The sequence below is a fragment of the Homalodisca vitripennis genome, chromosome 8 (genome assembly GCF_021130785.1).
Source record: "Homalodisca vitripennis isolate AUS2020 chromosome 8, UT_GWSS_2.1, whole genome shotgun sequence".
In the NCBI taxonomy this organism is placed as follows: Eukaryota; Metazoa; Arthropoda; class Insecta; order Hemiptera; family Cicadellidae; genus Homalodisca; species Homalodisca vitripennis.
Window position 1 is genome coordinate 29,327,958 of NC_060214.1, and position 27,103 is coordinate 29,355,060.

At 35.1% G+C, this 27,103-nt stretch overlaps 1 protein-coding gene across 2 annotated transcripts in view; it reads left to right on the forward strand.

Moving 5' to 3' along the window:
• The window catches only part of LOC124367464 (integrator complex subunit 2), a 41,978-nt gene extending 18,890 nt beyond the window's left edge, over positions 1 to 23,088 (forward strand). The window contains exons 10-19 of one of the 2 annotated variants that reach the window (XM_046824290.1): positions 410 to 578; positions 1,789 to 1,987; positions 3,344 to 3,481; positions 3,572 to 3,724; positions 5,687 to 5,858; positions 12,485 to 12,701; positions 13,529 to 13,639; positions 14,582 to 14,795; positions 16,126 to 16,416; positions 22,995 to 23,088. In XM_046824290.1, coding sequence (XP_046680246.1) covers positions 410 to 578; positions 1,789 to 1,987; positions 3,344 to 3,481; positions 3,572 to 3,724; positions 5,687 to 5,858; positions 12,485 to 12,701; positions 13,529 to 13,639; positions 14,582 to 14,795; positions 16,126 to 16,415 — 1,663 coding nt within the window. In that variant the 3' untranslated portion in view covers position 16,416; positions 22,995 to 23,088. Of the gene's footprint in view, positions 1 to 409; positions 579 to 1,788; positions 1,988 to 3,343; positions 3,482 to 3,571; positions 3,725 to 5,686; positions 5,859 to 12,484; positions 12,702 to 13,528; positions 13,640 to 14,581; positions 14,796 to 16,125; positions 16,700 to 22,994 lie in introns of those variants that run through there. The other variant, XM_046824289.1, reaches the window with a different exon arrangement.
• The last annotated feature ends 4,015 nt before the right edge of the window (positions 23,089 to 27,103 follow it).

A 27,103-nucleotide genomic window follows, 5' to 3' on the forward strand; every position in this document is an offset into this window, starting at 1 on the left:
AATGTCTTGGTCTTCTTATAGACCATTACACAGATACTTTTGAAAGTTAATAATGATGTTCTGAATGAATACAATTGTGTACCATTGCTGGTGTAGAATTAATACATGACATTCATTCCCAGAGCTCACATATGCTAACTTTTCTGCATAACCCAAGGCTCAACAATGTACCACTTGGGAGTGTGAAAATCTTCTGATAATTTTTTTGATTGGAAACATTGGTTTTTTCACATGAAGGAAAGGAACATAATATTATATAAAACTATGTTTTGATTTTCCCCTATGATACATTATGCATTTCCTTCATGTAGTGCAAGTGTTAAAATGTGACATATTTATTACCAGGTAGGATTAAAGCCCAAAATAGTGTGACATTTTCACTGTGCTTAAAGTTTTTATTGTTCTGTAGACAGATATGCTCCAGTGAACCTCCACTACATCCCGTGCTGCCGGCCTTAGTGGAGGTTTATGTCAACTCCATCCTGGTGCCCAGCGCCAAGGCTCCCCTGGAGAACAACAACCAGCCCATCGACGTAGAGGAGATCCGGAGTGTCTTCCGCAACACACTGACACACGGGGTATCTGCTTTTCTCTCTCATACTTCATGGATTTGATGAAAAAATACTTTAAAGTACTTAGTTATAAAAGGATTATGGTGACTATATATGTGTACTTTTACTTTATGTTTTACTTTATCAGTCAAAATCTATTTCAGAAGAGACCCATAATCTCAGTTCTAATATTTTTTGTATAAATTTTAATTTGCCACTTTTTAGTAACTTGAAATCCGGTGTTCCAATTCTTTAACCAGATTTAAGCTTTGTTTTCAACAGTTGTAAAAAAGGCCTTGAAATTATCAAAAGGCCTCAGGTTGATATCATCAGTTCAAGTTTACGCAACACACCCCAGCTTCCTCACCCTACCCAACCTTCCACTGGATCATTCAACTTCTCACAAGTAGCTATTTACGTTGTGTTACTGACATTTTTGTTAGTATTTTCTACCAACGAATTTCACACAAACTTAAAGTGTTCATGACAAATAATAACCAAAATATTATGGATGTCCAGGAGTGGCACATCACTAACCACAAATGTCGAGATTCTGGGGTGTAAGGGTAATTCTATAGGTCTAGTGTACTGTGGGAGATGACTGTTGGAGTTGGTGGGGTTCGTTCCCTAAGTGTCAGAGGATCTTATTAGCCTCAATTGAAGGGTGTCCCACCCCCAGCCTGCTTTCACTGGAGGGGCTGGTTCAGAGCTGGTCTCCCCTTATTTTCAAGGGGACATGACTTTGAGATTAATGCTGTAAATTCTTCCTCATGGATCTTAATAGGAGGCGGCCCCTACCTCCTAACCTTACCTATCCAGAATATCCTGTCACTCTGGAAGCAGCACAAAGGTACTCATAGGACTAGTTGCGATTTATAAGCTTCTTATCCTAAGGGAACAAAAAAAGATATTAAAAAATTATGTTTGTGCCTATAAACTTAGTAACATTTAAAAACACACATAAAAAATAATTACCATTGTAACTTTAGACATGTATGTAGACACACCATTGTTACAGCAATGTTTATAATGCAGAGAAAGTCTGTCACGTGTATTAGAAAATTATACCATTCAGCAGGCAATAGAATGGCAAGTAAAGACGTTTGTGGGTGTATGAGGAAAGCTCATTGTGTGAGGAAAGCTTTCCTATTATAGCAGTGAAGCGATCATTACTAAAGTCTAGTCAAATATACTTTACTTACTAAAATTTAGTTGCTAATGATTATTTTTTGTACAGTCGGAAAAGCAAGGCAAGACAGCATCTCTGACAGCCCAACTGTTGCTACTCTACTACCTACTACGTTACGAGGATGTCCGCATGAACCTACAAATGGGCGGTGGGGACAAGGTCAAGAGCTATTCCACAGAGTTTCTGTCAGAGCTGCCCATCAAGTATCTCCTGCAGCAGGCCCAACGCAACCAGCAGAGCTATGCAGGTACGCTACACAAACTCAACTGCTTACGGAATCTGAGACAACAATATAGTCTTTTGTAAATCAATGAACCGACCACCATGGCAGCTATCAGCTTTCACACGATGAAGAGCCACATCCTTTGTACTGCAAGTAGCACTCTTGAACATACATGGTGGATTTGTGATCATTCTCATTGTGTTAATTTTTTCTTATTGTAGCCGTGAAAATTTCTTAATTTACTAAGCAACAATATACAAAGTGTTTTTCTGAAAACCTGTAACCCGTGAAGGCTAAGAAGAATAAAGGAACGTTTCAAGCCCATGTAACCTTAGGCTTGATTTACAAAACATTTTAAGTGGGTTTATCCTTAGTGATCACACTATAAATGATAACATACCAACTTAATTTAGATAAATTATTTACAATCTTACTGGAAATCCTAAAAGCCTGATCCAAAATTGTTTCTGAATTTATGACACTGAAACTAAAGTTTAGATGAACGAAATGTGCTCATGGCTGAAAAACTTAATTCAAACTTAAATTGTTTCTGATTTTTTTTTATTTCAAGCACAAATTTGATTTTGTATTAATAATTTTCATATTTGTACATATGGTTGTTGTTTAAATAGGGTTAAAGTATTATGTATCCTTTGATATTATCTCCTTATCTGAGCTACCGAGATAGCCAAGGGCGTTTTATATTAAATTAACCTTTTAGTAAGCATGCACAACATTATGCTGAATCTACCTGGTTTGTTCTTGATGTGCGGAACATAGAATATTGTGGTACCTTGTTGCACCACTTGTATGGCTATGATGGCCTTTGTTAGTTTGAGCAATAACGTTATAAAGTTAGAACGTGCCTATTGGTTGTAGCACTACCCAATGATTACACTGAATACTAGCCTAATAATAACCAATGTTACTATAATATAGACAAAGATGTTGTCTATTTTGTTTACCAGATGAAAAAGAATATGATACAGATGAATTTGGTTATAAAATATATCATTCTGATAGGTTGTAGATCTTGAAAGCACAACAGACAAACAGTAAGCGTGGAACGTTCATCATTGATTGGTGTTACATTGCGTTAATAAAATGATGCAAGTGTTTATAGCAAAAGTCGATCAAAGATGTTTTTGGCAATTAGTAATACTTTTTATAATTTGTATTCTATGTAATGGACAGTTGTACAATAATTTTTTGTATAGATAAATACATCTTTATTAATCAACATTGAATTTTTCTGTAAATTATTTTACCCCAGGTCCCAAATTATAAATTATTTTATCTGAGGTCCCATGTAGCTCTATTAGACTTCTACTTGGATACATTTAATTGTTACAATTAAATAATTTTTTTCATTTCTCTTAGGTTTGTTCTCCCCGTTGTTGCGGCTGTTGGCTACTCATTTTCCACACTTGTCTTTGGTCGACGATTGGATTGAAGAGGAACAACATCCGAGCTCCAGAGAGGAGACTACTGCGCCCACTCCAGCCGCCATCGTTGAAGGTGCGTTATTTCTTGCAACGCTGTATTATTGTTGTATTTGTAGACGTTGTGTTTTGTGCTTGTCGTAACACGTTTTATCATGTTGGTCAGGTCTGAGCGCCATGTCCAGCTGTCCATCGCACACAGGCAAGTTACTCAAGAAACTCTTGGAAATGCCGGCCACACAGCTGTGGCCACACGTCATCACACTCGTCAAACACTTCCGGAACACTCTGGACCCTAGTGTGCCCAGCTATGTGCAGGGTGAGTGCACATATCATTTTATCAAATTAGGCATTCTTTCCCTCCCATCCCTGTATGTTCTTTCGACACTATTGTACATTAAAGAAAACTCTATGCTTTTCAACATATAGCTGATATTTATGACTATGAAACAAGGAATAGGCTAAATATTATTAAAAAAAGATGTAATTACTCTAGCACTCAAAACAGCTTTGTATATCAGGGCATTAAGTTATTCAATGCAGTATCTAGTGACGTCAAAGGCATGTCCCTAAACAGATTTAAAACCACTATTAAGTTATTGTTAACTGAAAAATGTAGTGTGAGTGCTTTGATGTATAGGGTAACTTTTAACCTGGTTTTAGTCCTATTAGTCACTGTATTATATAAAGTTTTAGTTAATTTTACACCTAGACCGTTAAATTGTAATTTTAAATTAGGCCTAGTTCTATTAAACAAAATATTCACTGTTTTGATAATGTCTTGCATAATGACTAAAATCTTTATTCTTGAATATAGTAAATAAAACATGTATTTAAAGGGTTGATGAATTTTTTAAATATATTTGTATTTAATAATTATAGGTTAGTGTGGAATGTTGTTATTCTTTAACTGATGACGTTGATATACACTTTGTGTTCTGACAATAAATGATTGATCGATTGATTTAGTGCATATATCACTGGATACTGGTCGGATATGGACTGATTTTGCTGTTCATCTAATAATTTTTATTGACAAGCTGTCAATTTGATTGACAGTTTATAGTGCTGTTAGGCTGTATTAGTTGTAATAATTGCAAAGTATTGCCTTTCAGAAAAAAATATTTGTTATATTTAGATGAATAATAAGTTTCAATAACAATAAAAATTACAGCTTTCAATCTGAAAATTTGGAATTTCACTCGATTATTAAGGAATCTTCAAGGCCTTATTGAAATCATGTCCATCCATCTGTATGATAGATTCTTTTGAACTCTTGATAAAGAAATCCTAGAGACTTGAAAATTGGTACGAATGTTCCTTTTGGTTTAGAGAAGAAACTATTTGATTTTGAAGTTGAAAATTCAAAAAGCAGTCCGTGTCTTCCTGTCTGCAACAACTTTTGATAAAAAAAATCCTAGAGACATGAAACTTGTTACCTGGATTCTTATTGATCCAAGGAAAAGCTCTTTTAAATTTATGGTCAAAAAGTAAAATCCCTCTGTATGTGCGCTACTCTTTTGTTATGTAATGTTGTATTGGTTTATTTTTTCTAATTTCAGAAATTTGCTTAGATGTTCAAATCTAGTTTAGTCCAATAAAGTTCACTTAGAAATTGAATCAAATTTGACTTTAATATGATACTGTTGACAGTGTGACATGAAGAAACTAGTTGATTGTGTAGTAATGAATTATAGACAAATTCATCTTTTCCTTAATTGGGTTATCAGAGGATGGTTCCATGATGGCAAGGACAATTCCAAATTTCATATCATGAAAATGTTCCAAGATAGCTCATTTAAAATAATTTTGACTAGCTTCTTGTCCATTTGTCGTGTTTTATTAATGTATCAAGTTTAATAAAAAAGAATTATATAAAGTTACATTGAATTCACTAAAGAGGCATAGAGTATATAACAAATAATATTTGATTAAATTAAGTAAACTTGAATTATTTGAATTGTATCTATCAGCATCTTTCAGAACTAAAATCATGCTTAAGGTCAACATGTAATAGTAAATTTGTTTAGAACACAGAATTTGTCTTAAAGTCCACTCTTGTCTTAAAGTAATATCAAGCAAATATTGAGGATCTTTCTATAGTCGTGAAGAATGTATACAGGTAAAATGTTTAGGCTACTGTTGTGAACTTTTTCAACCCTGTTCTAATTATTTATACCAAAATTATATTTACTTTTCAAACATGCCAACAAATATTCATAAGGAAAATGACATCCTATTCATTTTGACTGATAAATGTGTATTTTTGTGTTCCGTAAAGAGCTGTACAGACAAGTGTGGCTAAAGCTGAACACTGTGCTGCCTCGGTGCCTGTGGGTGCTCACTATTTGTGCGTTCATGTACGAGAAGCCACTTCTGCCGAGGTTGACGATAACGCAGAACATTGTCCTGGATCCGCTGCAAGTCCTGCGCTGGGACGCTAGAGCATTCAGGTCTTTACAAATCCCATATCTAATACTTATAAAATTGTATTATATTCTATTAAATATATTTTCCAAATGTGTAGGATTAATTTTAAAGTCATTTATGGAAACTTATTGTTAATAGCTAGTTTTATTTTTACAAACATGAGGTTTGTCTAAAAAATATGCAACCTTGACTTTTGGAAAGAAATCATTAATGACTAGAAGAATGGCAAAGCTTTGCATTTTGGAAGCAAATTAAAATTGTATGCCTTTACATAGTCTTATATAGTTTTTGGTCTGTGTATGTATGGCTTTATATTTCAAAACAATGTTCATAGAGTATTCACCCAGCAAAGAGCTATACATGCAATGTTACAATTATTCTCAAGATTCAGTTAAAGACTGTAAAAGAAAATTAAATATGTGATTGTATACTGTTTTATACATTTATCCTGGCGGAGCAAATACTCTTTGTGATTCAGTTTTTATTGAACAATTATATATTTTTTCCCACGTATATATATATATATAATATGTATATATAAACTACGTCGGTTTATAGAAAACATATATATATATATATATATATATATATATATACTAAGCTGACCCGGCCACGCGTTGCTGTGGGCTCAGTAACTATAGATTAAATTAATATTTTATACTCATTATCTAAATACAATTAAATTATTATTCACTAATAAAGCTGAGAATAATTTAAATCTAAATCTATAAATGAGGTAGATAACATTGATTTTGAACAATTGTTTTTGATTTAAAGTTTTTTTCTTAAATTATTAAAATTGACAATTATCTCAATACTAATTTGTGCACAATATTCCTTGGTTAATCTGTCTTTTGCTAATACAAACAAATTTGATGACTTTCCCACACGTGAACAGGCCACATACAGTTGTCCATGACAAAAACACGTATTTTTCTAAATCTAAACCGCAAGTCAATATTTGTTTGACCTTGCGATATGTTTATGGTCATCGCAAATGCTAAACGAATGGGAAATTGAAGCCTTTTGAATGGTATTGAACATTCTGACGCTATTAATGGAATTCGCGGCAACAGGACGATTTTCGCCTTTAAACTTTCCAGTCAAAATTGTTGCTTCAAGAATATTTCCAGTGATCCTCTTGATAACTAAACGTGTACCGTTGCATAATTTAGGCGGGTTTAAGTTACGGAGAAGAATAATTGGTGAACCAATTTTTTAATTGCAGATTGTGTGGTGGCATTCCTGGTAAATCCAGAGAATTTAAAATTCGGTGGGAAAGTTTACGGCTTCGTTTTCGTCAACAACTGTATCGATGATTTAAAAGGCATCAAATCACTGGGTAATAAATTGTTGTATCTGGAAGTTAATTTTGTCGACATCAACGTTTCTTGCTGCTAAAATAGCACGATTACAGAGCCAATCATGATCTAAATAATTATTTAATATATCCGGGAAGACACTCTCAATTAGTTCACACTTTTCGTCTCAACAACAGTGCAGAAATTTATCTGGTAGTTTGATATACTGAGTATCTTGATACAGTTCAACTTCACCGTTTCCAATATCCAGCAATTGCTTAGAAAATACTTGTGCCAATGGATCATTTTGCATTTGTACTCGCATATTCACGGTCCAATCGAAGAGTCTCGACGTTTCGCCATAAAAACGATTGTTTTAGACATGCGTTAATTTCGTCGGCAAAAGTAGAATGAGGAATAACTGGTAATGTCTGTCAGAAGTCACCAGACAATAGTAAAACAGTACCACCGAAAAGTTTATCGTTGCCTTTCAAATCTTTCATACTTCTATCCAATGCTTCAAGTGAATGCTTATGGGCCATTGTACACTCATCCCAAATTATAATTGCACACTTTTGCAACACTGAAGCCATTCCACTTTTTTTTTTAATGTTACAACACTGCATTTGGTTTGTTGTGAATGTCTAATGGCAACTTCAATGCTGAATGTGCTGTTCGTCCACCATCTAGTAATGTGGCAGCAATGCCTGACGATGCAATTGCCAATGCAATTTTTTGTTGCGACCGTATCTTTTGCAAGGATTAATGATATTAAAAATGTCTTCCCGGTTCCACCTGGTGCATCTAAGAAAAAAAAATCCACCTTGTTTAGCATCAACAGTTCTTATAATTCGATTATAAATATTTTCTTGTTCAGTTGTCAATGATGGCTCATTATTCGCAATAATTGAAGCTAAATCAATTTCATTGTAATGTGTTTCTCGTTGCAAATCAGTGTTAAGTAAGTCAGTGGCCGGACGATTAGGTGCTGGCATACCATAATGACTAAGTGGTAAATTTGCAATTAAAATACATAAATCTTCAATCAACACTAATGCTTCATTATACATCTCTGGTGTGAAATCTAGATTTGGACATTGATTTGTTTGTTTGGCTCGATACAGGATGTCTTCAGTCATATAATTTTTATATTTCTCCCATAAAGTCAATGAATGTTGTTGGATAACAATGTCGTCAAGATTATTGCAAATAGTTGACGCATACTATTGGGTGTGGATGTTAACGCTGCATCAGCAAGTGTCAAGTCCCAATGATTGTCTGCCTCCAATAATTTCAATTCACAACATGCATCTTGATATGTATTGAACACGCGACCATTAACTGTGCGCAAAAATTCAAAAGATGTTGGTCCAGGAACATTTACCAACAACAAACGCAAAAAGAAACATTCACGTTGTTGTACAGTGTAAAGCCGTCCCAATGTCTTGGCTTTTAAATAAACCTGGTATTGATGGATGTGGTGTTCCTTTTTAACGTGGTTCCCATTTTTTGCTTACATTATTCCACGTAAAAATAGCATGGAACTTCGGTATAACAATAATGTTTTTTGCGAATTGGCCAAACACATCAGATTTTTGACACAAAGTAAAAAATTCAGTTTAAAGTCGTCTTTGGTGGCTGAAGTGCTTTTTTGGACAATATTTTTTTCAGAAAAATATACTCGCTGACCATTTTCGAGATGTACTGCAAGATGCTGAACAGGAGGATCTCTTTCGTGTATGGGAAAACTAAAAATATGCCAGATAGCCTCGTTACTACTAATATATCTCCCCATTTTGGTATCGTGTTATTTCGTCATTTCGGTTAATATTTTGTACTTCGAAGAATACGGCCCAGATCACTTCCTTTATTAACGTATTTGCAAATGTACTTAATGGATTTCCACGGAACTACAAAACTCGACATTAATATGAGCCTTATACGTTTTGGAAAGCATGGTGAGTATGGAACTACCCACCGATTATCAATTTCAACTTGATTTGTAGAATTTGACATTTGCATATTAAATGTACGGCCACCATGGTTAGTGTCTCTACGGCGATACAATGGATAACCATCAATATCCGTAATAGTATCATTCGTAAATGGTTTTGGGAAACGTTTTCTTTACATTTTCCATTCTCCATGCATGGCGACGTCATGTTAAAAGTACCACATGGTCCATGGATCAACTGACTGGTAACAACCTCAAACAACTCTGGGTCAGTTGATGAATCCGGAATTTCAGCAGAAATTATTTGATCTATTTTCTTCTGGACGAATTTTATTTTCAAGCCAAATCAAAATGTGAGCATGAGGTAAACCTCTCTTTTGCCACTCAATAGAATACAGCCAGCAACACGTATTACCAAAAATAGAAATATTTAACGATTAAATCAATCATAGATTTCAATTTTTGTTTAAATACACGTGCAAACGATATCATGGCGATGTATTGATTGTTGACCTGATAATAACAAAGTTTTTATTTCTTCCCAATTTGGGTTACACGTAAATGTAATGAACAAATCAGGTTCGACCATAATGACGTACGTAAGTCATAGCATCTGCATGTATTCTTGCATATTCCGTGGACTGCCTATGTAGCTTGAAGGTAAAATAAATACAGTTTCCAATATCATTGATGCTTAAGTTTTCGTCGACGTTTCCGATAATAGCATCTCGTAAATGGATGTATTCCTCTGATCGTAATTTAGCTTGATTGAATCTAATGAATCGTAAACGTTCACTTTCGATCTTAGCGTACATATCTACAACGTAATTGATGGTACAGCTGACGATATCTAAGATATAATTGTCCTTGATTAAATCTAATCATCAATCGGTGCGCATAGTAGTTCATTGAACTAACTTTTTTTTATTTGTTTCATTACCAGTGACTGGATTACGCTGTTTGATGTTGATGTGAATATTCATCTTGCCCTTGCCAGAATATCAAAGGATACTGAAGTGCGTCATATGAACGATGTATATCCGAAATTACACTAACAATTCTATCTCGACGTGTAATTCTAATGTCTCTGTTGTTAGATGGATCACCAACCATAATAATAGCAACTTCATCTAACAGTTTGGCGCGTTGAACCTGCCAGCATGTTCCCCGGATGGTACTTTATCGCTTTGATGACAATTTGACAATTGTCACTTATTAAATTGTGGTGATACCCTTTTAAATAGCTGAATAAGATGATTATAATTTTCGAAAAAAACTTCCAACGATTCCACAATTGCTCTTTCTTGTGCTTCTTCTAGGAAATTATGCAGGCACCTAGTTGTCACACGATCCTCACAACTGCCCATAAAAATAAATTTGAAGAAACTTTGAAATCCTCATCAGGCATCGGCATTAGTGACCCAATCTTATGATACACTTGTGCCTTGGATTTTGAATGTCGTTTCAAAATTACGTCCATCCATCAGATGTTAAATCGCAAATCTTAGTTGCACCAAAAGATGTCATTTGAAAGCAAGAATTAAATTTACGTGTCTTACATAAAAATAATTTCGAATCGTCTGATTCGCCAGCAAGAAGTGATTTCAAAGGTTCTGGTGGAGTAGGAAGAAGTGGCAGTACAATTTTTCCTGATGCACAACACATTCCAGTTGTTTCATTTCGAAATTTTAAAACGCGTGGCAATATTGACATATTTATTAATCCAACGCACCAATTGTAATTTTGAATGTGCCGAGTAATTAATGTCTGGTTCATACTCAAACGCAAGGCGAAAGAATGATGCACGTGTTAATACACGACTGGTTTGTTGCCTCGTCGTTCTTTCGAGTTCTCTAAATCTGGCTATATTCTGTTGTCGCGCAGTTCTTGCCCTTAATACATTTTGTCGCAGACGTTTATTACGCTGTTCTTGAGATTCTTGACTACGAATTTTTGCTGTTCTAATTCGTTGAGCTGCATTTCTTGCTGCAGTTTCTTCTTCTGATTTTCGAGCTCCGCCGAGCGCGCTGGAGTCGTACCTTTCTGCTACACGGATTGTTGAGGTTAGATTTCTTCCGCGGCATTATTCTGAAACTGAAAATATTTATAATTGAAATAAATTAATAAATTAGATCGAAATTAATGAATGTATTAATTAACAATTATCAGATTAAAAATCAAAATAAGTATCTTTCCGGGAGATAGTATTTACTCGTTTAAAAAGGAACTGAACTGCAGTGACACTCGACGCCAGTATTTATATCTGGGCCTTGAATTTCCCGAACGTTCTAGTGCGCATGCTTCGAGAAGAATCGATTGATCGATTGTTCGAAATAGTGACTCTCGAAGGTTCGAGAGAGAGCTTTATTTTAGATTCAGAGCAGATCTCGAGAGCGAATGAGATACTAAAGCTTTGACATTCTAATCAGAGATGGCGACTCGATAAGAATTTGATCGCCAGATTTTGAGACTTTGATTCGAATTTGGCGCCAAGACTTTAATAATTCTCTAATAAAAGTAGTACAAAAATTTATCTGTTAACAATGATAATAATATTGTAACATAATACACAGAATAATTATAAAAATATCAGTCACAAACAATTAAAATAAGTACGATTATGTCGTGAATATAAATAAATATTACGTGGAATAAAGTTGTAGAATTTATATTCTAAAAAACAGAACACAGCGCTATCTATTGGGTGTATTTGCAACTTAGATGTCAAACAATATTGAAGAAATTTGATCGATAAATGAATTAAACCGCCATCTATGAGCACTTCATAAAACTAAATATAAATAAACACTTGCTTAATAAACATTTAATTAATACATTTTATTCGTTTATATTCACGACATAAGCGAATAATTCAGATAATAACTATCCTATCTTCTAAGTTAGACTAAATTACGGATACATGTGAAATTTGATTGAAATTGGTTCAGTCGTTTTGGAGTTTATTGGCAACATACATCGTGACTCAAGATTTTATATATATAAGATATATATATATATATATATATATGTATTCTATAAACCTGTCACATACTGAATACTTTAAAATAATTTTTGGAAGGCTCATTAAATCAAATTTTAATATAACTCTAATCCAGAATCTATTCAATATTGTAATATGGCTTAGCAATACACAATGCAGGGCAGTTGTCGTTCAGTTGTGGACGGAGCACAGAGATTGTCTTTGGAGGGTTCTCCCTCCACCCCCTTATCCGGTTTAAGACAGTTGGTTATGAACCAGTTAGCCAGTAAAGATACAGTAAGTCGAATACTTTTGGACAAACCGTGTAAATAGTTCAGACTGGAAATAGTGCTGTTTAATATTATTTCTTGCTATTGTGAAATTATATTCTTGCCATTGTGTTGTTCATGACAGGTCTGCCGCAGTACTGAAAGTGCTGTTGAGGGTACTTCAGGCGTCGCTGGCGGCCTCGCGGAACCAGCTGGTGAGGCACCAGCGGGACACGACTGCGGTGGACTGCAGAGTGACTGAGACTGAGAGGGAGGAGCTGCGTACTGCGCTCGTGGCTGCGCAGGACAGCTGCGTACTGCAGATTCTACTAGAGGCGTGTTTGGAGTCCTCAGAGGACAGGGTTAGTACCAGACTTGTTCCTTTGTGTAAAATCCAGTCATGGTTTTCTTCTCAAATGTTCTTTGTGGAGTACCAAATCAAAGCAATGAATTTCAAGGCTGAATTGTTAGTTGTGTACATTTCTCCTATGTTTGTGACTTTGTGAAATCAATTTATTTTATTTTCAATACATTTGCTGCAGGAAATGAGACAATGTGCATACCTAAAATTTAGGGAAATTCGATTAGTTTTACTCCCCAAAAATTACATCTGGACATCCAAAAAGTTTATTGAAGATGTCCAGGAACCCTTTTTGACTGTAATTGATGACAACGTTTCCAGGACTCGAATTCCAGCCCTCTGACACTGGTACCAGTCCGCACTAAATATTTCGTTGGATTTTCAGTGCCCATCTCAACTGGTATCGGCGAATCAGTTCATGTTAATATTTAAAATATTGATTTATGCAAACAAATTTTTACTCTCCCCCAAAACGAGAATATTCTCTTTCACACTATATTCAAAAATGTCATCAGAATTTTCTGACCTAGGGTTGAATTCATCTCCATCAGAAAACAAGTATTCATTGATTTCAATATCGTCCTACATTGGACTCCAGTTACATGTACACTAAATGCAACAACAGACACAATACACAACAGAGAATGTAAATCAAGGTGGCGATCCGAGAACTATTACATTGTAAGCAGCACAATGTTCCCTGTCTGTTACTGAGCTCATACTGAGGCAGTGAGTCAGGTTATAGCAAGGAGCTGGATTTTCAGCTGGCCACAGCGAATGTGTTAAAACGGTACATTATCAGTTTTAACTTTCTTTAATTTTCCACAGGAGACTCCTGGACAATTGTGGGCCCTGAGGGAAGTGCGAAGTATCATCTGTTCCTACCTCCATCAGGTGTTCATCTCTGAGCCTTCGCTGGCAAAACTGATCCACTTCCAGGTAATTGTTCACTGAGACTTTGTGACTGCTTTCTAAGAACCAGATAAGTGCTAAATACTCACTTTGGATTAAAGGTGTTTTATAATGTTCTTGTTGAGTCAAGGTAATGGAACAAATTTTTTTCCGTTGAACATAATTTAATAATTTGAAAAACATATGTTGAGGTAGTTTAATGTATGTTGATCTTAATATTGAAAAATATACTAACAGTTAAAATATTATTCATACAAACTTATTCAAAGTTTTTTATTCATGATTTCACATAAGGCATGATGTTTGTTGAAACTATTTATTTATATTTAAAATGAATTTATATTATATTTATATTTATAAATGCAGAACCTTTCCTTTTTTAGGCATTTAAAATTAATTATATTTAAACCTTCAAAACTTGCCACCGTTAAAATAAATCATTGACAACTTTATTATTTCTTATTGAATAAATTGTATTTTACTATTGTTCTTGATAAGAAAAGTAATTTTATTACTTTTTTTATACTTTGTTCTTCTTTTGTATCTTCCTCAGTAACAGAAATATGAGAGCTCAAATTTTGACATTCCTTTTGGAGTAAAAAAAAGCTTTAACTCAGGATATCGTTATTTTATAATCAGACACTTTAAACAAACAAAAATGCTTTATATATTTCTAAAAGTTTCTAAAAACAATGAAAGGTTCACCATTTAAAATTTGTTGTTAGATTTATTTTTCCAACAGCACAATGGTAGTCCACTGGAAAAAGACACCCTGTATATCTCTATTGCTCAACATTTAGTGTTGTTTATGTGTTGCCAAATTAGGTAGTTTGCTGTAACAGGTACACATGAGACTTCCGTCTTGAGATTTTCTGTAATTGTTTAGAATCAAGCGAACTTGAAAGTATAGCCCTAGCATCTGAAGTGTCTATAACAATTTAATACTGTCTTTAAACTTTTTGTTACTAGGGTTATCCCAGGGAACTGTTACCAGTTACGGTGAAAGGTATTCCCTCAATGCACATCTGTTTGGACTTTATTCCCGAGCTGCTCAGCCAGCCGTCGTTGGAGAAGCAGGTGTTTGCCGTGGACTTGGTGTCGCATCTCTCGCTGCACTATGCACTGCCAAAGTCCATGAGTGTAGCTCGACTGGCCATCAACACCCTGTCCACTCTTGTCACAGGTTTGTAGTTTTGAATGAGTTAGCACTTTTTAACTGTGTAGCCTTTTGTGATAGCTTCCCAAACTTGCACACTGATTTGATCTTGCACACTGTAGGTGGGGGGAGGGGGTTAGAGAGGGGGAGAGGAGAGAGAGGGGATTATCAAAGGTTGGTTTCAATTGTTGGTTTTTAATTAAGGCTTAAGTTGATTTCAGTATACATTTGGATTACAACATTTTGGATTTTTTTCTAATTCCTTTCTAGTTATAATGAAGCAAGAATGCATTTTTTACAGTAACATCACCTGTGATCTTAGTCTTTTACGTCATTTATGAACTTCAAAACTAATAATATCTCTGGTCTCGGTTCCACCTATCCTGTAAAAAGAATTGGAACTGAAAAATTATTGCAAAATATATTGTCCTTCTTCCAAGACAGGTTTTGTCTTTTTGTGACCATTCCTTCAGATTCAATTTGTGTCTTTGCTTATTGTCGTCCTGTCTTTGTGTATTTTTGTGTCCAATTCATTACTGTTGAGCTCTAGAACTGGTTCGATCTGTTAAATATGCCTATAAAATTCTGTACCAAAATCAAGATAAAAGAAATGAGAACCTTGCAGCTATTAAGAATTTAGTGATCAGTATCTACCTTTATCTCTCAATGGTTTACAACATAATACATTAACAGTGAGGAAGGGACCACTTCTAAAATATTTTTGTACTTTTTGTTATTCTGTTACATTATCATATTATAAAAATGATAATAATATTTTAATTATTATTCTGCACTTAACTACAATATTTTCAGAGCACATAATCATTTTTTAGCAGTGCTAAAACATGATGTTATCAGTTTCTTATTTGAAATGTAAGAAGTTACAATATTATCTCATATGTGCAGTCAATGTGGTACAGAAAGCAGCTTTGTATTCAATCTAATGTAGATTTTATGATGCTTATTTATTGTGTACATTGTATCTTTTTATTTCTTTGTATATCACAATGTCATGTTTAATCCACATACTTTTGGAGTGCCGATGACTAAGCGGTCTAAGACGTAGGACTTTGGATCTGAGCTAGAGATAGCAAAGGTTCAAATCCTGTCTGTGATGTTAGCACTTTTTACCAGTACTTTATAAACTCTCCCCCTTATTCTGTATGATAAGATGTTCACACATCCACACTCCATGAGGATTGGCTTAAAAGATGGTCAGCCTGTCTTTAAAAAAAAATAAAAATGTTATATATGAAATTCCGGAAATGATTAAAAAAATGGTCTTTTAAAAAAACAAGTGAAGTCTTTTGAGTCATATTAACTTCTACTAAGAAGCTAATTAACAATTGTGTTCCAGTGCTGTCATCAGAAAACCGTGCTGAATTGTTTGTGCCGACGTTGCCGGCACTGGTGAGAATCTGCGAGGCGTTTCCACCATTGGTAGAGGACGTAGTGAGTCTACTGACACAGGTGGGCAAGGTGTGCCTGGCCGAGGCATGCTCGCATGGCAACTACAAGCCTGCCAACCTCATGCACTGGCAAGCGGTCGCATCCGACCAGACGTCCGACCACATTCTGGTCGGAGAAATACAGCGCACTTTTGTCAGCATTCTCAGATATGCCATCCTCAAAGTGAAAGTCTATTAAAATTAGTCTCATTGTCTTCAATGTCAAAACTGTGATGATTTTTGTTTGTTAATACAGCATGTTGGATTGATCAAAACAATCTTAAAGAAATCTATTTGCAATCCGATACGGATTTTTTATTAGTAATTATTTTATTAGATCAATATTTGTACCTTGAGATGGAGCTTTGTAATCATTTATCAAAGTTTTATTTGTATTTATTATAAATGTAAATAACGCAAGTATTTTACTGATTTTGTATTTATGTATAGTGTAAAATATATGTATAAATAAAGTTTTAGTGGATAAATTGTTGTGTAGCTTCTTCAATGTATTGCCTTTTTTTCTTTGTATAATAGTTGTTGTAGCTAATTTTTATTAACTTTTCAGGCGATTTATTTTAGAATTATAGTGATTTCGACAAAGCTTATAACCTCAATGATGATTTATAAAATCACTGTATAACAATTATAATAGTTAGAGTAATATATAATGCATAATGATGATTATTCAATATTTTGTTTTTTGTATGGTTGGGCTAAATAATCTCATTTCTAGTAAAGATTTGAATATATACGAGCTATCCAAAAAGTAGATTACTATCTACCTACTTAAAAAAGTATATATAAACATGGCCCTATCTACTATTTTGTGATATATCTACTGTGCTATATATTGTAGATATGTAAGTACGAATTTACTATTACTAATCCTTTATAACTGGTGGTCAACGAGCTTGCAAATACTGCAACGAGTTTGAAGAGTTCATCTCCGAAAAGCGACGGCGACCTTCACATTTTACTACTTGATAGCGAGCTGCAAGAGATGCCTCTCCTCAAGAACTTAGCGATGATGAGGACAATGAAATCACTCAGACAAGAAAGCATGAGCAGGAGAATTATTAGAGCTGTAGCAGTTAACTCTAATACCCGGTCGCATCTCCACCATAGACCCTCAAGATATACCAGTGATTGGAAAGCTAAAACTGTCCAGATGAAACACCACTAATATCTACAACTCTTTGCAACGATGATGATAGACCTAAATTGTGTGAGATTGGGTTCTTTGACGTAGAAAAAACAAAATGCTCCTTGACATTAACCTCAGAAACAGCGGAGGATATTTTTAAAAGGGGTGAATGAACACAAACTCTCATACAATAGCTTTGTGACATTTTTTAGACAAAGAGAAGATCTACTTTGTAATATGTTTCTCATCAGAGCAAAACAACTGGAAAGAAAAAACTTTTCAAATTTAACGAAACTATCAACGAATGCATCAAATTCCCAGTACTTTTCTCATTGGATGTAAATGACATGCTTAGCTCGCTGCAACTAGGTATCACCTGTGTTGCGGATATCCTTCAAGTCTTTCAACAATTCTCCTGCAATGCATACTTACATAGATTCCAGATTCTATACCATTGACAAAACAATTAAAAAAATCTTTGGACAGAATACTTGAGGATCAATACAATTTCACAACTTACAATATCCCGTTTGGCACCTAAGACAGGTATCTACAATGTCTGGAGAAGCAATGAGACTGTAACCCCTGCTCTACACTTAACTAAAATAGGAGAAGAATCAATGGTACAAAGCTTTGCAGTGGCTGCAATGGAAGAACAAAAAACACTATGGAAAACTGCAGAATACACACTTCTTCAAAAATTCTCCCAATTCTACAAAAATAACACACTAAACAACAGCACGTTGGACCAAATTAAGAAGAAGCTGACTGCTTCGAAATTCAGTTACGATGTAATTGATCTTAAGACGGGAAAACTGCTTTTTAGGTAACCATCCAAAAATAAAATTATCAATTTGGCTTTGATGGTACTCATTTTCATAGAACTTCAATGCAACAACAATTTCAAGTACTCGGTTCCCTCGAGTGCCAAACCAACAAATGAAATTATTTTTAGTCTCTGACGAAACAGTCATTATGAACAACCAAATCAGACTCTACAAAAGTGTAAAACACCTCCAAATTAAAGATCCCTCTAACATCAAAATCAAATTGGTTCAGGGAGTACCAGGGTGTGGTTAAAACCACTTTTATCATCAATAACTATAAAGATGGAGACCTAGTGCTTTTCCCTAACGAAAGAAGGGGCAAAAGATTTTCAAGAGAGACTAAGCCAGAAACAACCAAACCGTGATGACACAAAGGATGCATGCAGGACAGTCCACTCATTCCTGATAAACAAGACAAAATATATGGAAATCGGGAGGCACCTACAAAGAGTGATTTTTGGACGAAGCCCTGATGATGCACGCTGGTGAAATACTCTATGCATGCGCATTAGCAAATGCTCAGGAAGCCCTTCTCATTGGTGACATTAACCAGATACCTTATATAAATAGAACAACACATGACTTAACCTACTACGACATCATGAAGCTGACAACTGTTGATAAAATCCTACACCATTCATACAGGTGCACAAACAGTGTGGCAGCTCTAATGTCTCATTTCTACCCACAAAGGAATGACAACATGCAGCTCCATAAAGAAAGAAACACAAACTTTTCAACTGGACGACATAAAAAAACTCAACATTGACAAACATGAACACAAAGTACTAGTGTTTAAACAATCTGAAAAAACTGGAGCTACAAAAAATTAGGGTATGATGTGTCATCTATCCACGAATATCAAGGAAAACAAACTGACCACATTGCGGTTGTACGAACATCAAAGGTCCCAGAAGAGGAGCTCTACAACTCTAAATCACACTGCATTGTGGCAATTACAAGACACAGAAAAACCTTCAAATATTTCTCACCAGTGGCAAATGACACACTAAGCAAATGGGTGAAGCAAATGAACAGTTATTCGGACAATGATCTAGCAAAACATCTTAGGGCTGAATCACACATAGTACCACACACGCAAGCAGATGAACACATCCCACTAAGTCAATCTCTTACACTTCAGACTCACAGTGCCTCTACTCTGGAAAATACGGAGAAAGGTAATAACACACCCTTGCCGATTACTCAAGAGAACTCAACCATGACACACCACACCTTGCTGCCCACCCATTACAGTAGGTGAAGACCACCAAGAAACCCAGGAAAATGGACATGAGACAAAACTCACGAACAACACCTCTTCAGATCAGTATTACCATACTGAAAAAGCTCCTTTTTAGAATTTTCGACATCCAAGAAAGACAAGGCACAAACAGGCTACAAAAAAACACAAAATCAAAATATTTTGGAATTCTATCCTACACAAGATGAAATAGCTCCCATAACTATATTTCATCAAAATGTCCAAGGACTATCAAAAAAAGTAGAGAGAATAAACCATCTAATGAATGATTTAAAACCAACAATACTGATACTTTCTGAACATGGATTGAGCACAGAAAAGCTATTACTCACCAAGATTAGTGGATATGAAGTAGTAACATCTTACAGTAGGAAAAATCATAAAATGGGAGGAGTTGCAATCTATGTACAGGAAAAACGTAACCTAAAAACAGAAGCAATAGACATATCTAATAGGAACGTGGAACTGGTATGTGAAACTGCATTAACAACAAAATTAATATCCAGAATAAAACACTCTATGTACTTGGTGTTTTATCGACCTCCAGGAGGACAAGTCAAATTAGCTGTTGACATATTAGCTGACGTACATACTACATATAAAGCTGAAGCTAAACTCCAAATCTTAATGGGAGATGTCAATATAGACAGATTAACCGTAAATACAGACAACACTTTCTTTGAGGATGAACTATCAATTTTTGGTATCAAGCGGCTATCTCTCCCAGAGACAAGGACTACTTATCACTCCAGAACATCTATTGATTGTATTTGCACAAACATATCAGAAGATATGGTGAACTTTACAGTAGTACAGACTGGGATATCAGATCACACTGGCCAGATTTGCACCGTCAACATGCAAACAAATTTGTCCTCTAAGAAAGAAGCTACTGTGAGGAGAATATTTTCAAGGAAAAATCTTGATATACTTAAAGACGAATTCTTTCTAGAAAATTGGGAGAGCGTGCATGCATGCTGCACAGATGTTGAAGAGACTATAACTGGTTTTTAACAACAGTAAGACAAACACTAGACCATGTATGTTCCTAAGAAGAAAGTACTAGCAAAACCAAGTAGGAAAGCTTAATGTACAATACGATGAAGAAGTAAAAATTCTAAAGAAGACTTTCTAACTGCCTTACACAGATATGAACTAACTGGAAATAATGATGACAAAATAGCAATGACAGAAAAAAAGAAAACCTACGACCTTAAACTCCGAAATCTCAAACGAAGCATAACAGCAGAATATATTAATCAGGCTGACAACAAGAGTAAAGCCAATCTGGGACACAATCAACTCGGAGAAACAAAAATAAACAAAAAGGTGAAGCAAATATGCAGTTGGAGATGGATGGCAAAATAGAGGATAACCCTGTTTACTTGTGGCTGAACACTTTAATAAATACTTTTCGAAAATAGCAGCTTCCACATTGGAAAACAATCGCGAACAATTTAAAAACACAATAATAAATCACCAAATTACCCTCCCACAAAGTGATACCCGATTACTATTTTTTAAAACCTACTAACACAAAGGAAGTCATTGCAACAATATCCTCATTAAAATCTAAGTTATCTTGTGGAGTAGATGAGGTTCCATCAAAGGTCGTAAAACACTGTGCCAAACAACTAGCACCTCCATTAGTCAGCATAATAAACAAATCATTTAGTTCAGGACAATTCCCCTCTGCTTTAAAAACTGCTAAAATATATCCAAAAACACAAGAAAGGATCCCTCATCAAACCAGAGAATTACCGCCCTATCTCGCTAATATCAACACTCTCAAAAATAATAGAAAAGATAGCTCTGTCAAGAATGCTAGACTACATGGAAAAGAATGAACTTATTACAAAAAAATCAACATGGATTTCTCAAAGGTAGATCCACCACCACAGCTGTTACCAATTTACTTGAAAAAATCACAGACAACCTGGAAGACGGCAAACATGTCTCAGCTATTCTACTTGACTACAGCAAAGCCTTCGATTGCTTGGGTCATGACCTCATCCTGAGAAAACTCTTGGCTTTAGGTATTGACGGCCTAGCAAAAAGATTGGGTGGCTAGCTACCTGAAAGATCGCACACAAATTACTGAAATTCAACAAAATCTGAATGGAATAAGATGTGTATACAGATCAAAGCCACTGCCAGTGAGAAGAGGAGTGCCTCAAGCTCAATACTGGGCCCCTTTTTATTTATTCTTTTCACCAACGACTTTTCTGTTTTTATCAATGATGACAATGTAGAGACTATAATGTACGCAGACGATACAACTCTTCTATTTGCAAATGACACATCACATGAATTAGTAACTAGCATTTTATCATCTACAGACAAAGCACTCCAATACTGTCTTCAAAACGACTTAGCTATCAATCCATCCAAAACCACACATATCAATTTTAGCAGAAGACATGAACAAATACCAGATATTCCCAATATTTCAACAGAAACAAAAGACAAAACTACTGGGGCTCACAATTGATGCTGACCTTTCCTGGGGAGATCATATTAATGCACTGACCAAGAAACTCTCATCTGGGATATTTGTAGTCAAAAGAATGATGTGGATGGGAGGCCCGGAATTAGCCAAAACAGCCTACTACACGATGGTGGAATCTCACATTAGATATGGATTAATTTCTTGGGGCTCAACATCCGAGGCCAACCTTAACAAAATCCTGATCCTCCAAAAAAAAGCTATTAGAACACTTGCAGGCCTAGGCCCTACAGATAGCTGCAGAGAAGTCATTTAAGTCACTTAAGATCTTAACCGGTCACATCACTCTACATACTTGCCAGTTGTCATCTACACCAATCAGCTGGACCTTCCAAGAAATGAAGACATACATTCATACAACACTAGGAGAGCAGCCGACTACAGTCTTCCTATTCACACCACACAACAACATTTAGCAAAAAACCTTCATACATTGGCCGCAAAATCATCAACTCATTGCCACAAAACCTTAAGGACAAGAGAGGAAACCAGTTAAAAAATGAACTTCAGAACTGGCTAGTGGAGCGACCCTTATACTCGACCAAGGAGTTTTTTGACCTTTTATAAGATGACAAAAACATTACACAAAATTAATAAACAAATAGATACATAAAATTGTAAAGCAAGATTATCACATGTTGACGCCATTGTATTTCTTAAAGAAATTGCAAATAAAGAATATTGTCTATTGTCATCTCTAGGACTCTGAAAACGAATTCTAGGAATTATAAAAATTACTAAACTTCACTCATTTACTTGTCACCTGATTAGACATTGGAGTGGTCCAAATAATCGTCAAGATGGGGACACAACATCCTTCCATATGGTGGTAAACAATAACTTTTTAAAAGCTCATATGGATATATTTTAAATCATAAAAGCATTGTTTCACCAAGAAAAGTTTAAGCTTACTAATAAATTTACTATAATTCTTAATAGTTGGACTTTCCTATGGCAAAATTGTAATAAGTGTTCAGCTTAAAGCTGTAGGCTTATTTTTGAAGTGCAACTGTAATAACTGTAAGTCTATTAACATTAGTCTCATTGTCTTCAATGTCAAAACTGTGATGATTTTTGTTTGTTAATACAGCATGTTGGATTGATCAAAACAATCTTAAAGAAATCTATGTATGAAAGAACATCATTAGTAGAACAAAATATGTAGAAAGGCACATCTGTGTTTATGCCTTGTATTATATTCATGTTTAGTGGGTGGTGAATCAATTTCTTTAAATTTTTATGTAAAGAAATTTTTGTAAATAAAAAGACTGCACCCTGTAAGAAAACCCAGGCAAATAAAATGTTTTACAACTGGCGACATGTGGAAGACCTAGCAGAACTCTTGATGGTTATCTTCTGCCAGACATAATTGTTCCATTTAAATCTCCAACTAAAGCCCCCCACAAAAATATAGACGCATTGTATATCAACCATGGTTGCAGTGAATAGTCCGGTTTTTAGCTGTTTAATTTTATGTCTAAAGATTTGTATGGTACTCTTATATGTGTTTGTACAGTAATATAAAGAAAAATATATTAGAACCAAATTATTAAATGTATAAGATTATAAATTCCATCTACTCTAACATAGCTTTAAAGTATTGTGTTTATATACACACAGCTCACCTCTGCACCACCACTGAACTGATCAGTTTCGTTTGGTCTGAATTACAATGGTCTATACAAATGTTACACCAAAATGTGTATTTTAACATGATTATATTTTATATTTAGCTCTTTATCTCGATATATTCTGTCAAGTATAATAAATTTATTGCAAATGTTATTAACTTTTGCCACTTAATTAAATTTTATTACATCCATAAGTTTTTCAAATTTGAATATTCAATTTTAGGACATGTACGTAAGTTCCAATAGTTTTATATTCCGTTTTATCTTTTTATAATAATATGCAATCAGAAGACATACATCAATTTCAAAATATAGCTATTAACAGTTACATGGCATTGCGACATTGATTATTCTTTGCTATTTAATGTCAAATTTACAATTAATTGCCAGCGCCTAACCTCGTAAGATTATGCATTTATTTTTGGGAAACTCCGTTACATAAAAAGTACAACATTGCATGCATGGAACAAGAACAAGAACTTTAGTGATAGAAAAGCATTTGTAAGTATACTAACTAAATAGTGAAAACGTAGCCAATATAATAGTAATAATAATAACAGCAACAAATAATATAAAAAATAATACAGTAATATATAATAAGAATCAATTGATAATAATAAATATGGTAAATAATGTAATAATATAGAACGATGCAGTAATAAAGAACAATTTGATGTTGACTGACCACACGTAATGTTAAATAGATAAATAATATAATAATAATGTTGACAGCAATCTTTAAAAGGTAAGGAAACCTAATAAATATGATAAATAACACAATAAATATTATTCTATAGATGACCAGCTACAGGTATTAATAAATAGACAAATAATTCAAAAATATAATGACAGCAATTGGTAATAAATAAGACAACAGATTTTAGGCAGCTTTTATGGATCTTAATCTGAAACATCACCGACCTGTTCACAGCTCAAAGCTTGTCAGCATTCAGGAGAATTGAACAGACCTGCCTCTTGAAACAAGCTTGGCTGAGGTCCCAAAAATATTTAATTGAGGTGAAACCTTGTTATCCAGCCACATAGATATAGGGATAGTTGCATGATGTTGGTAGTTCATCGGATGGGATCGGTTTGTAAGTAATGCTTGGGGCTGTGTTCTAGAAGGGATTATTATCTCCAGCAACGAAAGTAATACGAGGCCGTCGACATCTCCAGATAGTAGCTTCTTTAGGAGTCGTAGATCTGCAATTTTATGCCACGATCTCAGTGGAGCTGGTTAGACGCGGGGCAGGCGAGTCAGCGCAGGACAGAATGTGAAATGCAATCAGGGCCACAACCTTTAGAGCTAACCAAACTAATAAACCTCCTACACACAATTTCCTCTTTCAATTCGTAAGTTGTAAGGGAAATGCAATTATCAAAGGCATAAGATGTTTGCTTGAGAGGTGAGGATTCTGAATGAAAACGTCAGAGAAATAAGTGGCAAGTAGATTGCACTTACCTTCAGGCACTGACATTTCTATGCTGTGTTGCCGGAACTGAGGAGAACTTCCTCAATTGGTTGATGTGGCTCCAGATTCCTTTAGGGTTAGTTGGAAAGACCGAGTCAATACGAGAGTTGTGGTTGTGATAGCAGGTTCTAGACAGGCTGACACATTTTCGTCTGATAAAGCTGAATCTGATGTAGTCGGCTTGACTGAGGAACGATCTATGTGCCTTATGAGCAATTTTCTTTTGTATGGTTAAGCCCTTGAGTTCTCTGGTGAACCATGTTCGAAAACGTGCTCACTAATCTCTCTTAAGGAGGTATGATTGGAGACAATTTCGCTGATAGAGAAGACGAGGTTCTGGAAGGAATCATTAAGATCCGATAATTGATCCAAGTCTATGTTGGTTAGGAACTCCCTTATTTAAACTAGATTACACCTGCGGGAGTCCGGCAGGTAAGTTGGGTCAGAAAATTTACAGTCATAGGATGCTATTGGCGGCAGAGCAGAGATATGGGATGTGCGCCTCCTCTAGCAGTACGTCCAGGGCTTTAGAGGTAGTCAAATTGTGATCTAAGGAAAATATGAGGTCGAGAATGACACCACGAGTGTTGCGAATAGAATTAACTTGATTAAGAGAGAAGACGTCGACCAAGTCAGCGAGGTGCTGTGAAGCTGTGTTCATTTTTGGTGACCATGGTAGGGTTCAGTTCGTACTGGGTTGATTGAAGTCTCCTATGTTGCTGATGTCTGGATACTGTCAACCAGGTAGTGCGGCAGCTATCAAGGAGTAGTATGTTGCCGATGATTTCAGTGGTGGTATATAAGCTGCACACATCGTTCTTAGATCTTGGCACAGATTTAGAGACAGAATTAGTATCTCGTAATCTGCGCTAACGGGGCCGATAATGGTAGTCATGGTAGTTATGATAGTAAAATTTAAGCTGGTGTAACCGTTAGAATGGTAATAAATAAATAATACATTATACGAAAAAGGAAAAAGTATACCATTTTTATATAGTCCAATCAATTTTTTAACAGTTTGCTTCAATCCAAGCTAAGTACTTATAGTTCGAGACACATCATCGAAAGTGTGGCTTTAGCCTTACAAGCAGTTACCACAACCCATTTCCCCCCTCACCAAGCGGAATTAGCACATTGTCATTCTTATCAACTGATTATCAGTATTAGACGATGCCGTGACGTCACGCTTCGTTCCGGTTTTATAAACCCGTTTTGTTCTTTGGCGTTAAATTATTCTATATTTTTTTTCTCCCGTTTTGTGTCGTAGAGTAAACAAGTGTTAATGTAAACAGCGAAGGTAAAGGATCCAGGAAGATAGATGAGCAGTAACGATCGCTAGATTGTTGAATTCGGTCGATTATCCCGCCACTAGTTATTCTTCCCTTACAGCCAGCAACAACACGCCACAACCCATGCTTGCATTGATCTCTCGTACAACAAACAAACCGTATGAAAGATAAATAACGAGAACAATAGTATGTGATACTATAACATCAAGGTCACTTCAGCTTCCTCTTTTACTATTGAGTAGAAGAATGGTTGATCTCTTGTTGTTATAAAAGCTTTTGAATATCATGGTGTGGTTCTTGGCCCTGAACTCCTTGCATTGCTAGAATTCCGGTTTCTCGGAATTGTTCGTTCTCAAGACTTCGTTTTCAAGATAACCATGTCTTAACTTTACAGTCATGATCGCTGTATCCACTGATGAAAAAGAGTAACAAGATGTATAGTGCCATCTTCTGTCTTTAACAAGTGTCTCAGTAGAGTTATTTTCCACCAACAAAATTTTGCTCCAGCTCCCGAGCGTTTATACATGTATCACTAATAATTCTAATTTTATTAACTTACCTGTTAACACTGTTAGATATGTATTATTTTTTCTATAGTCATTATTTATAACTATATTGGGTTTTATTTTTGATTGTAAAACGGGTTTGCCCTTAAAAAATAAAATACAATAATAGCAACAATATTAGAAGCCAGATATAGTATAAGCTAAATCACAATACCACAGAAACAAAATATATAGAATGCTATATA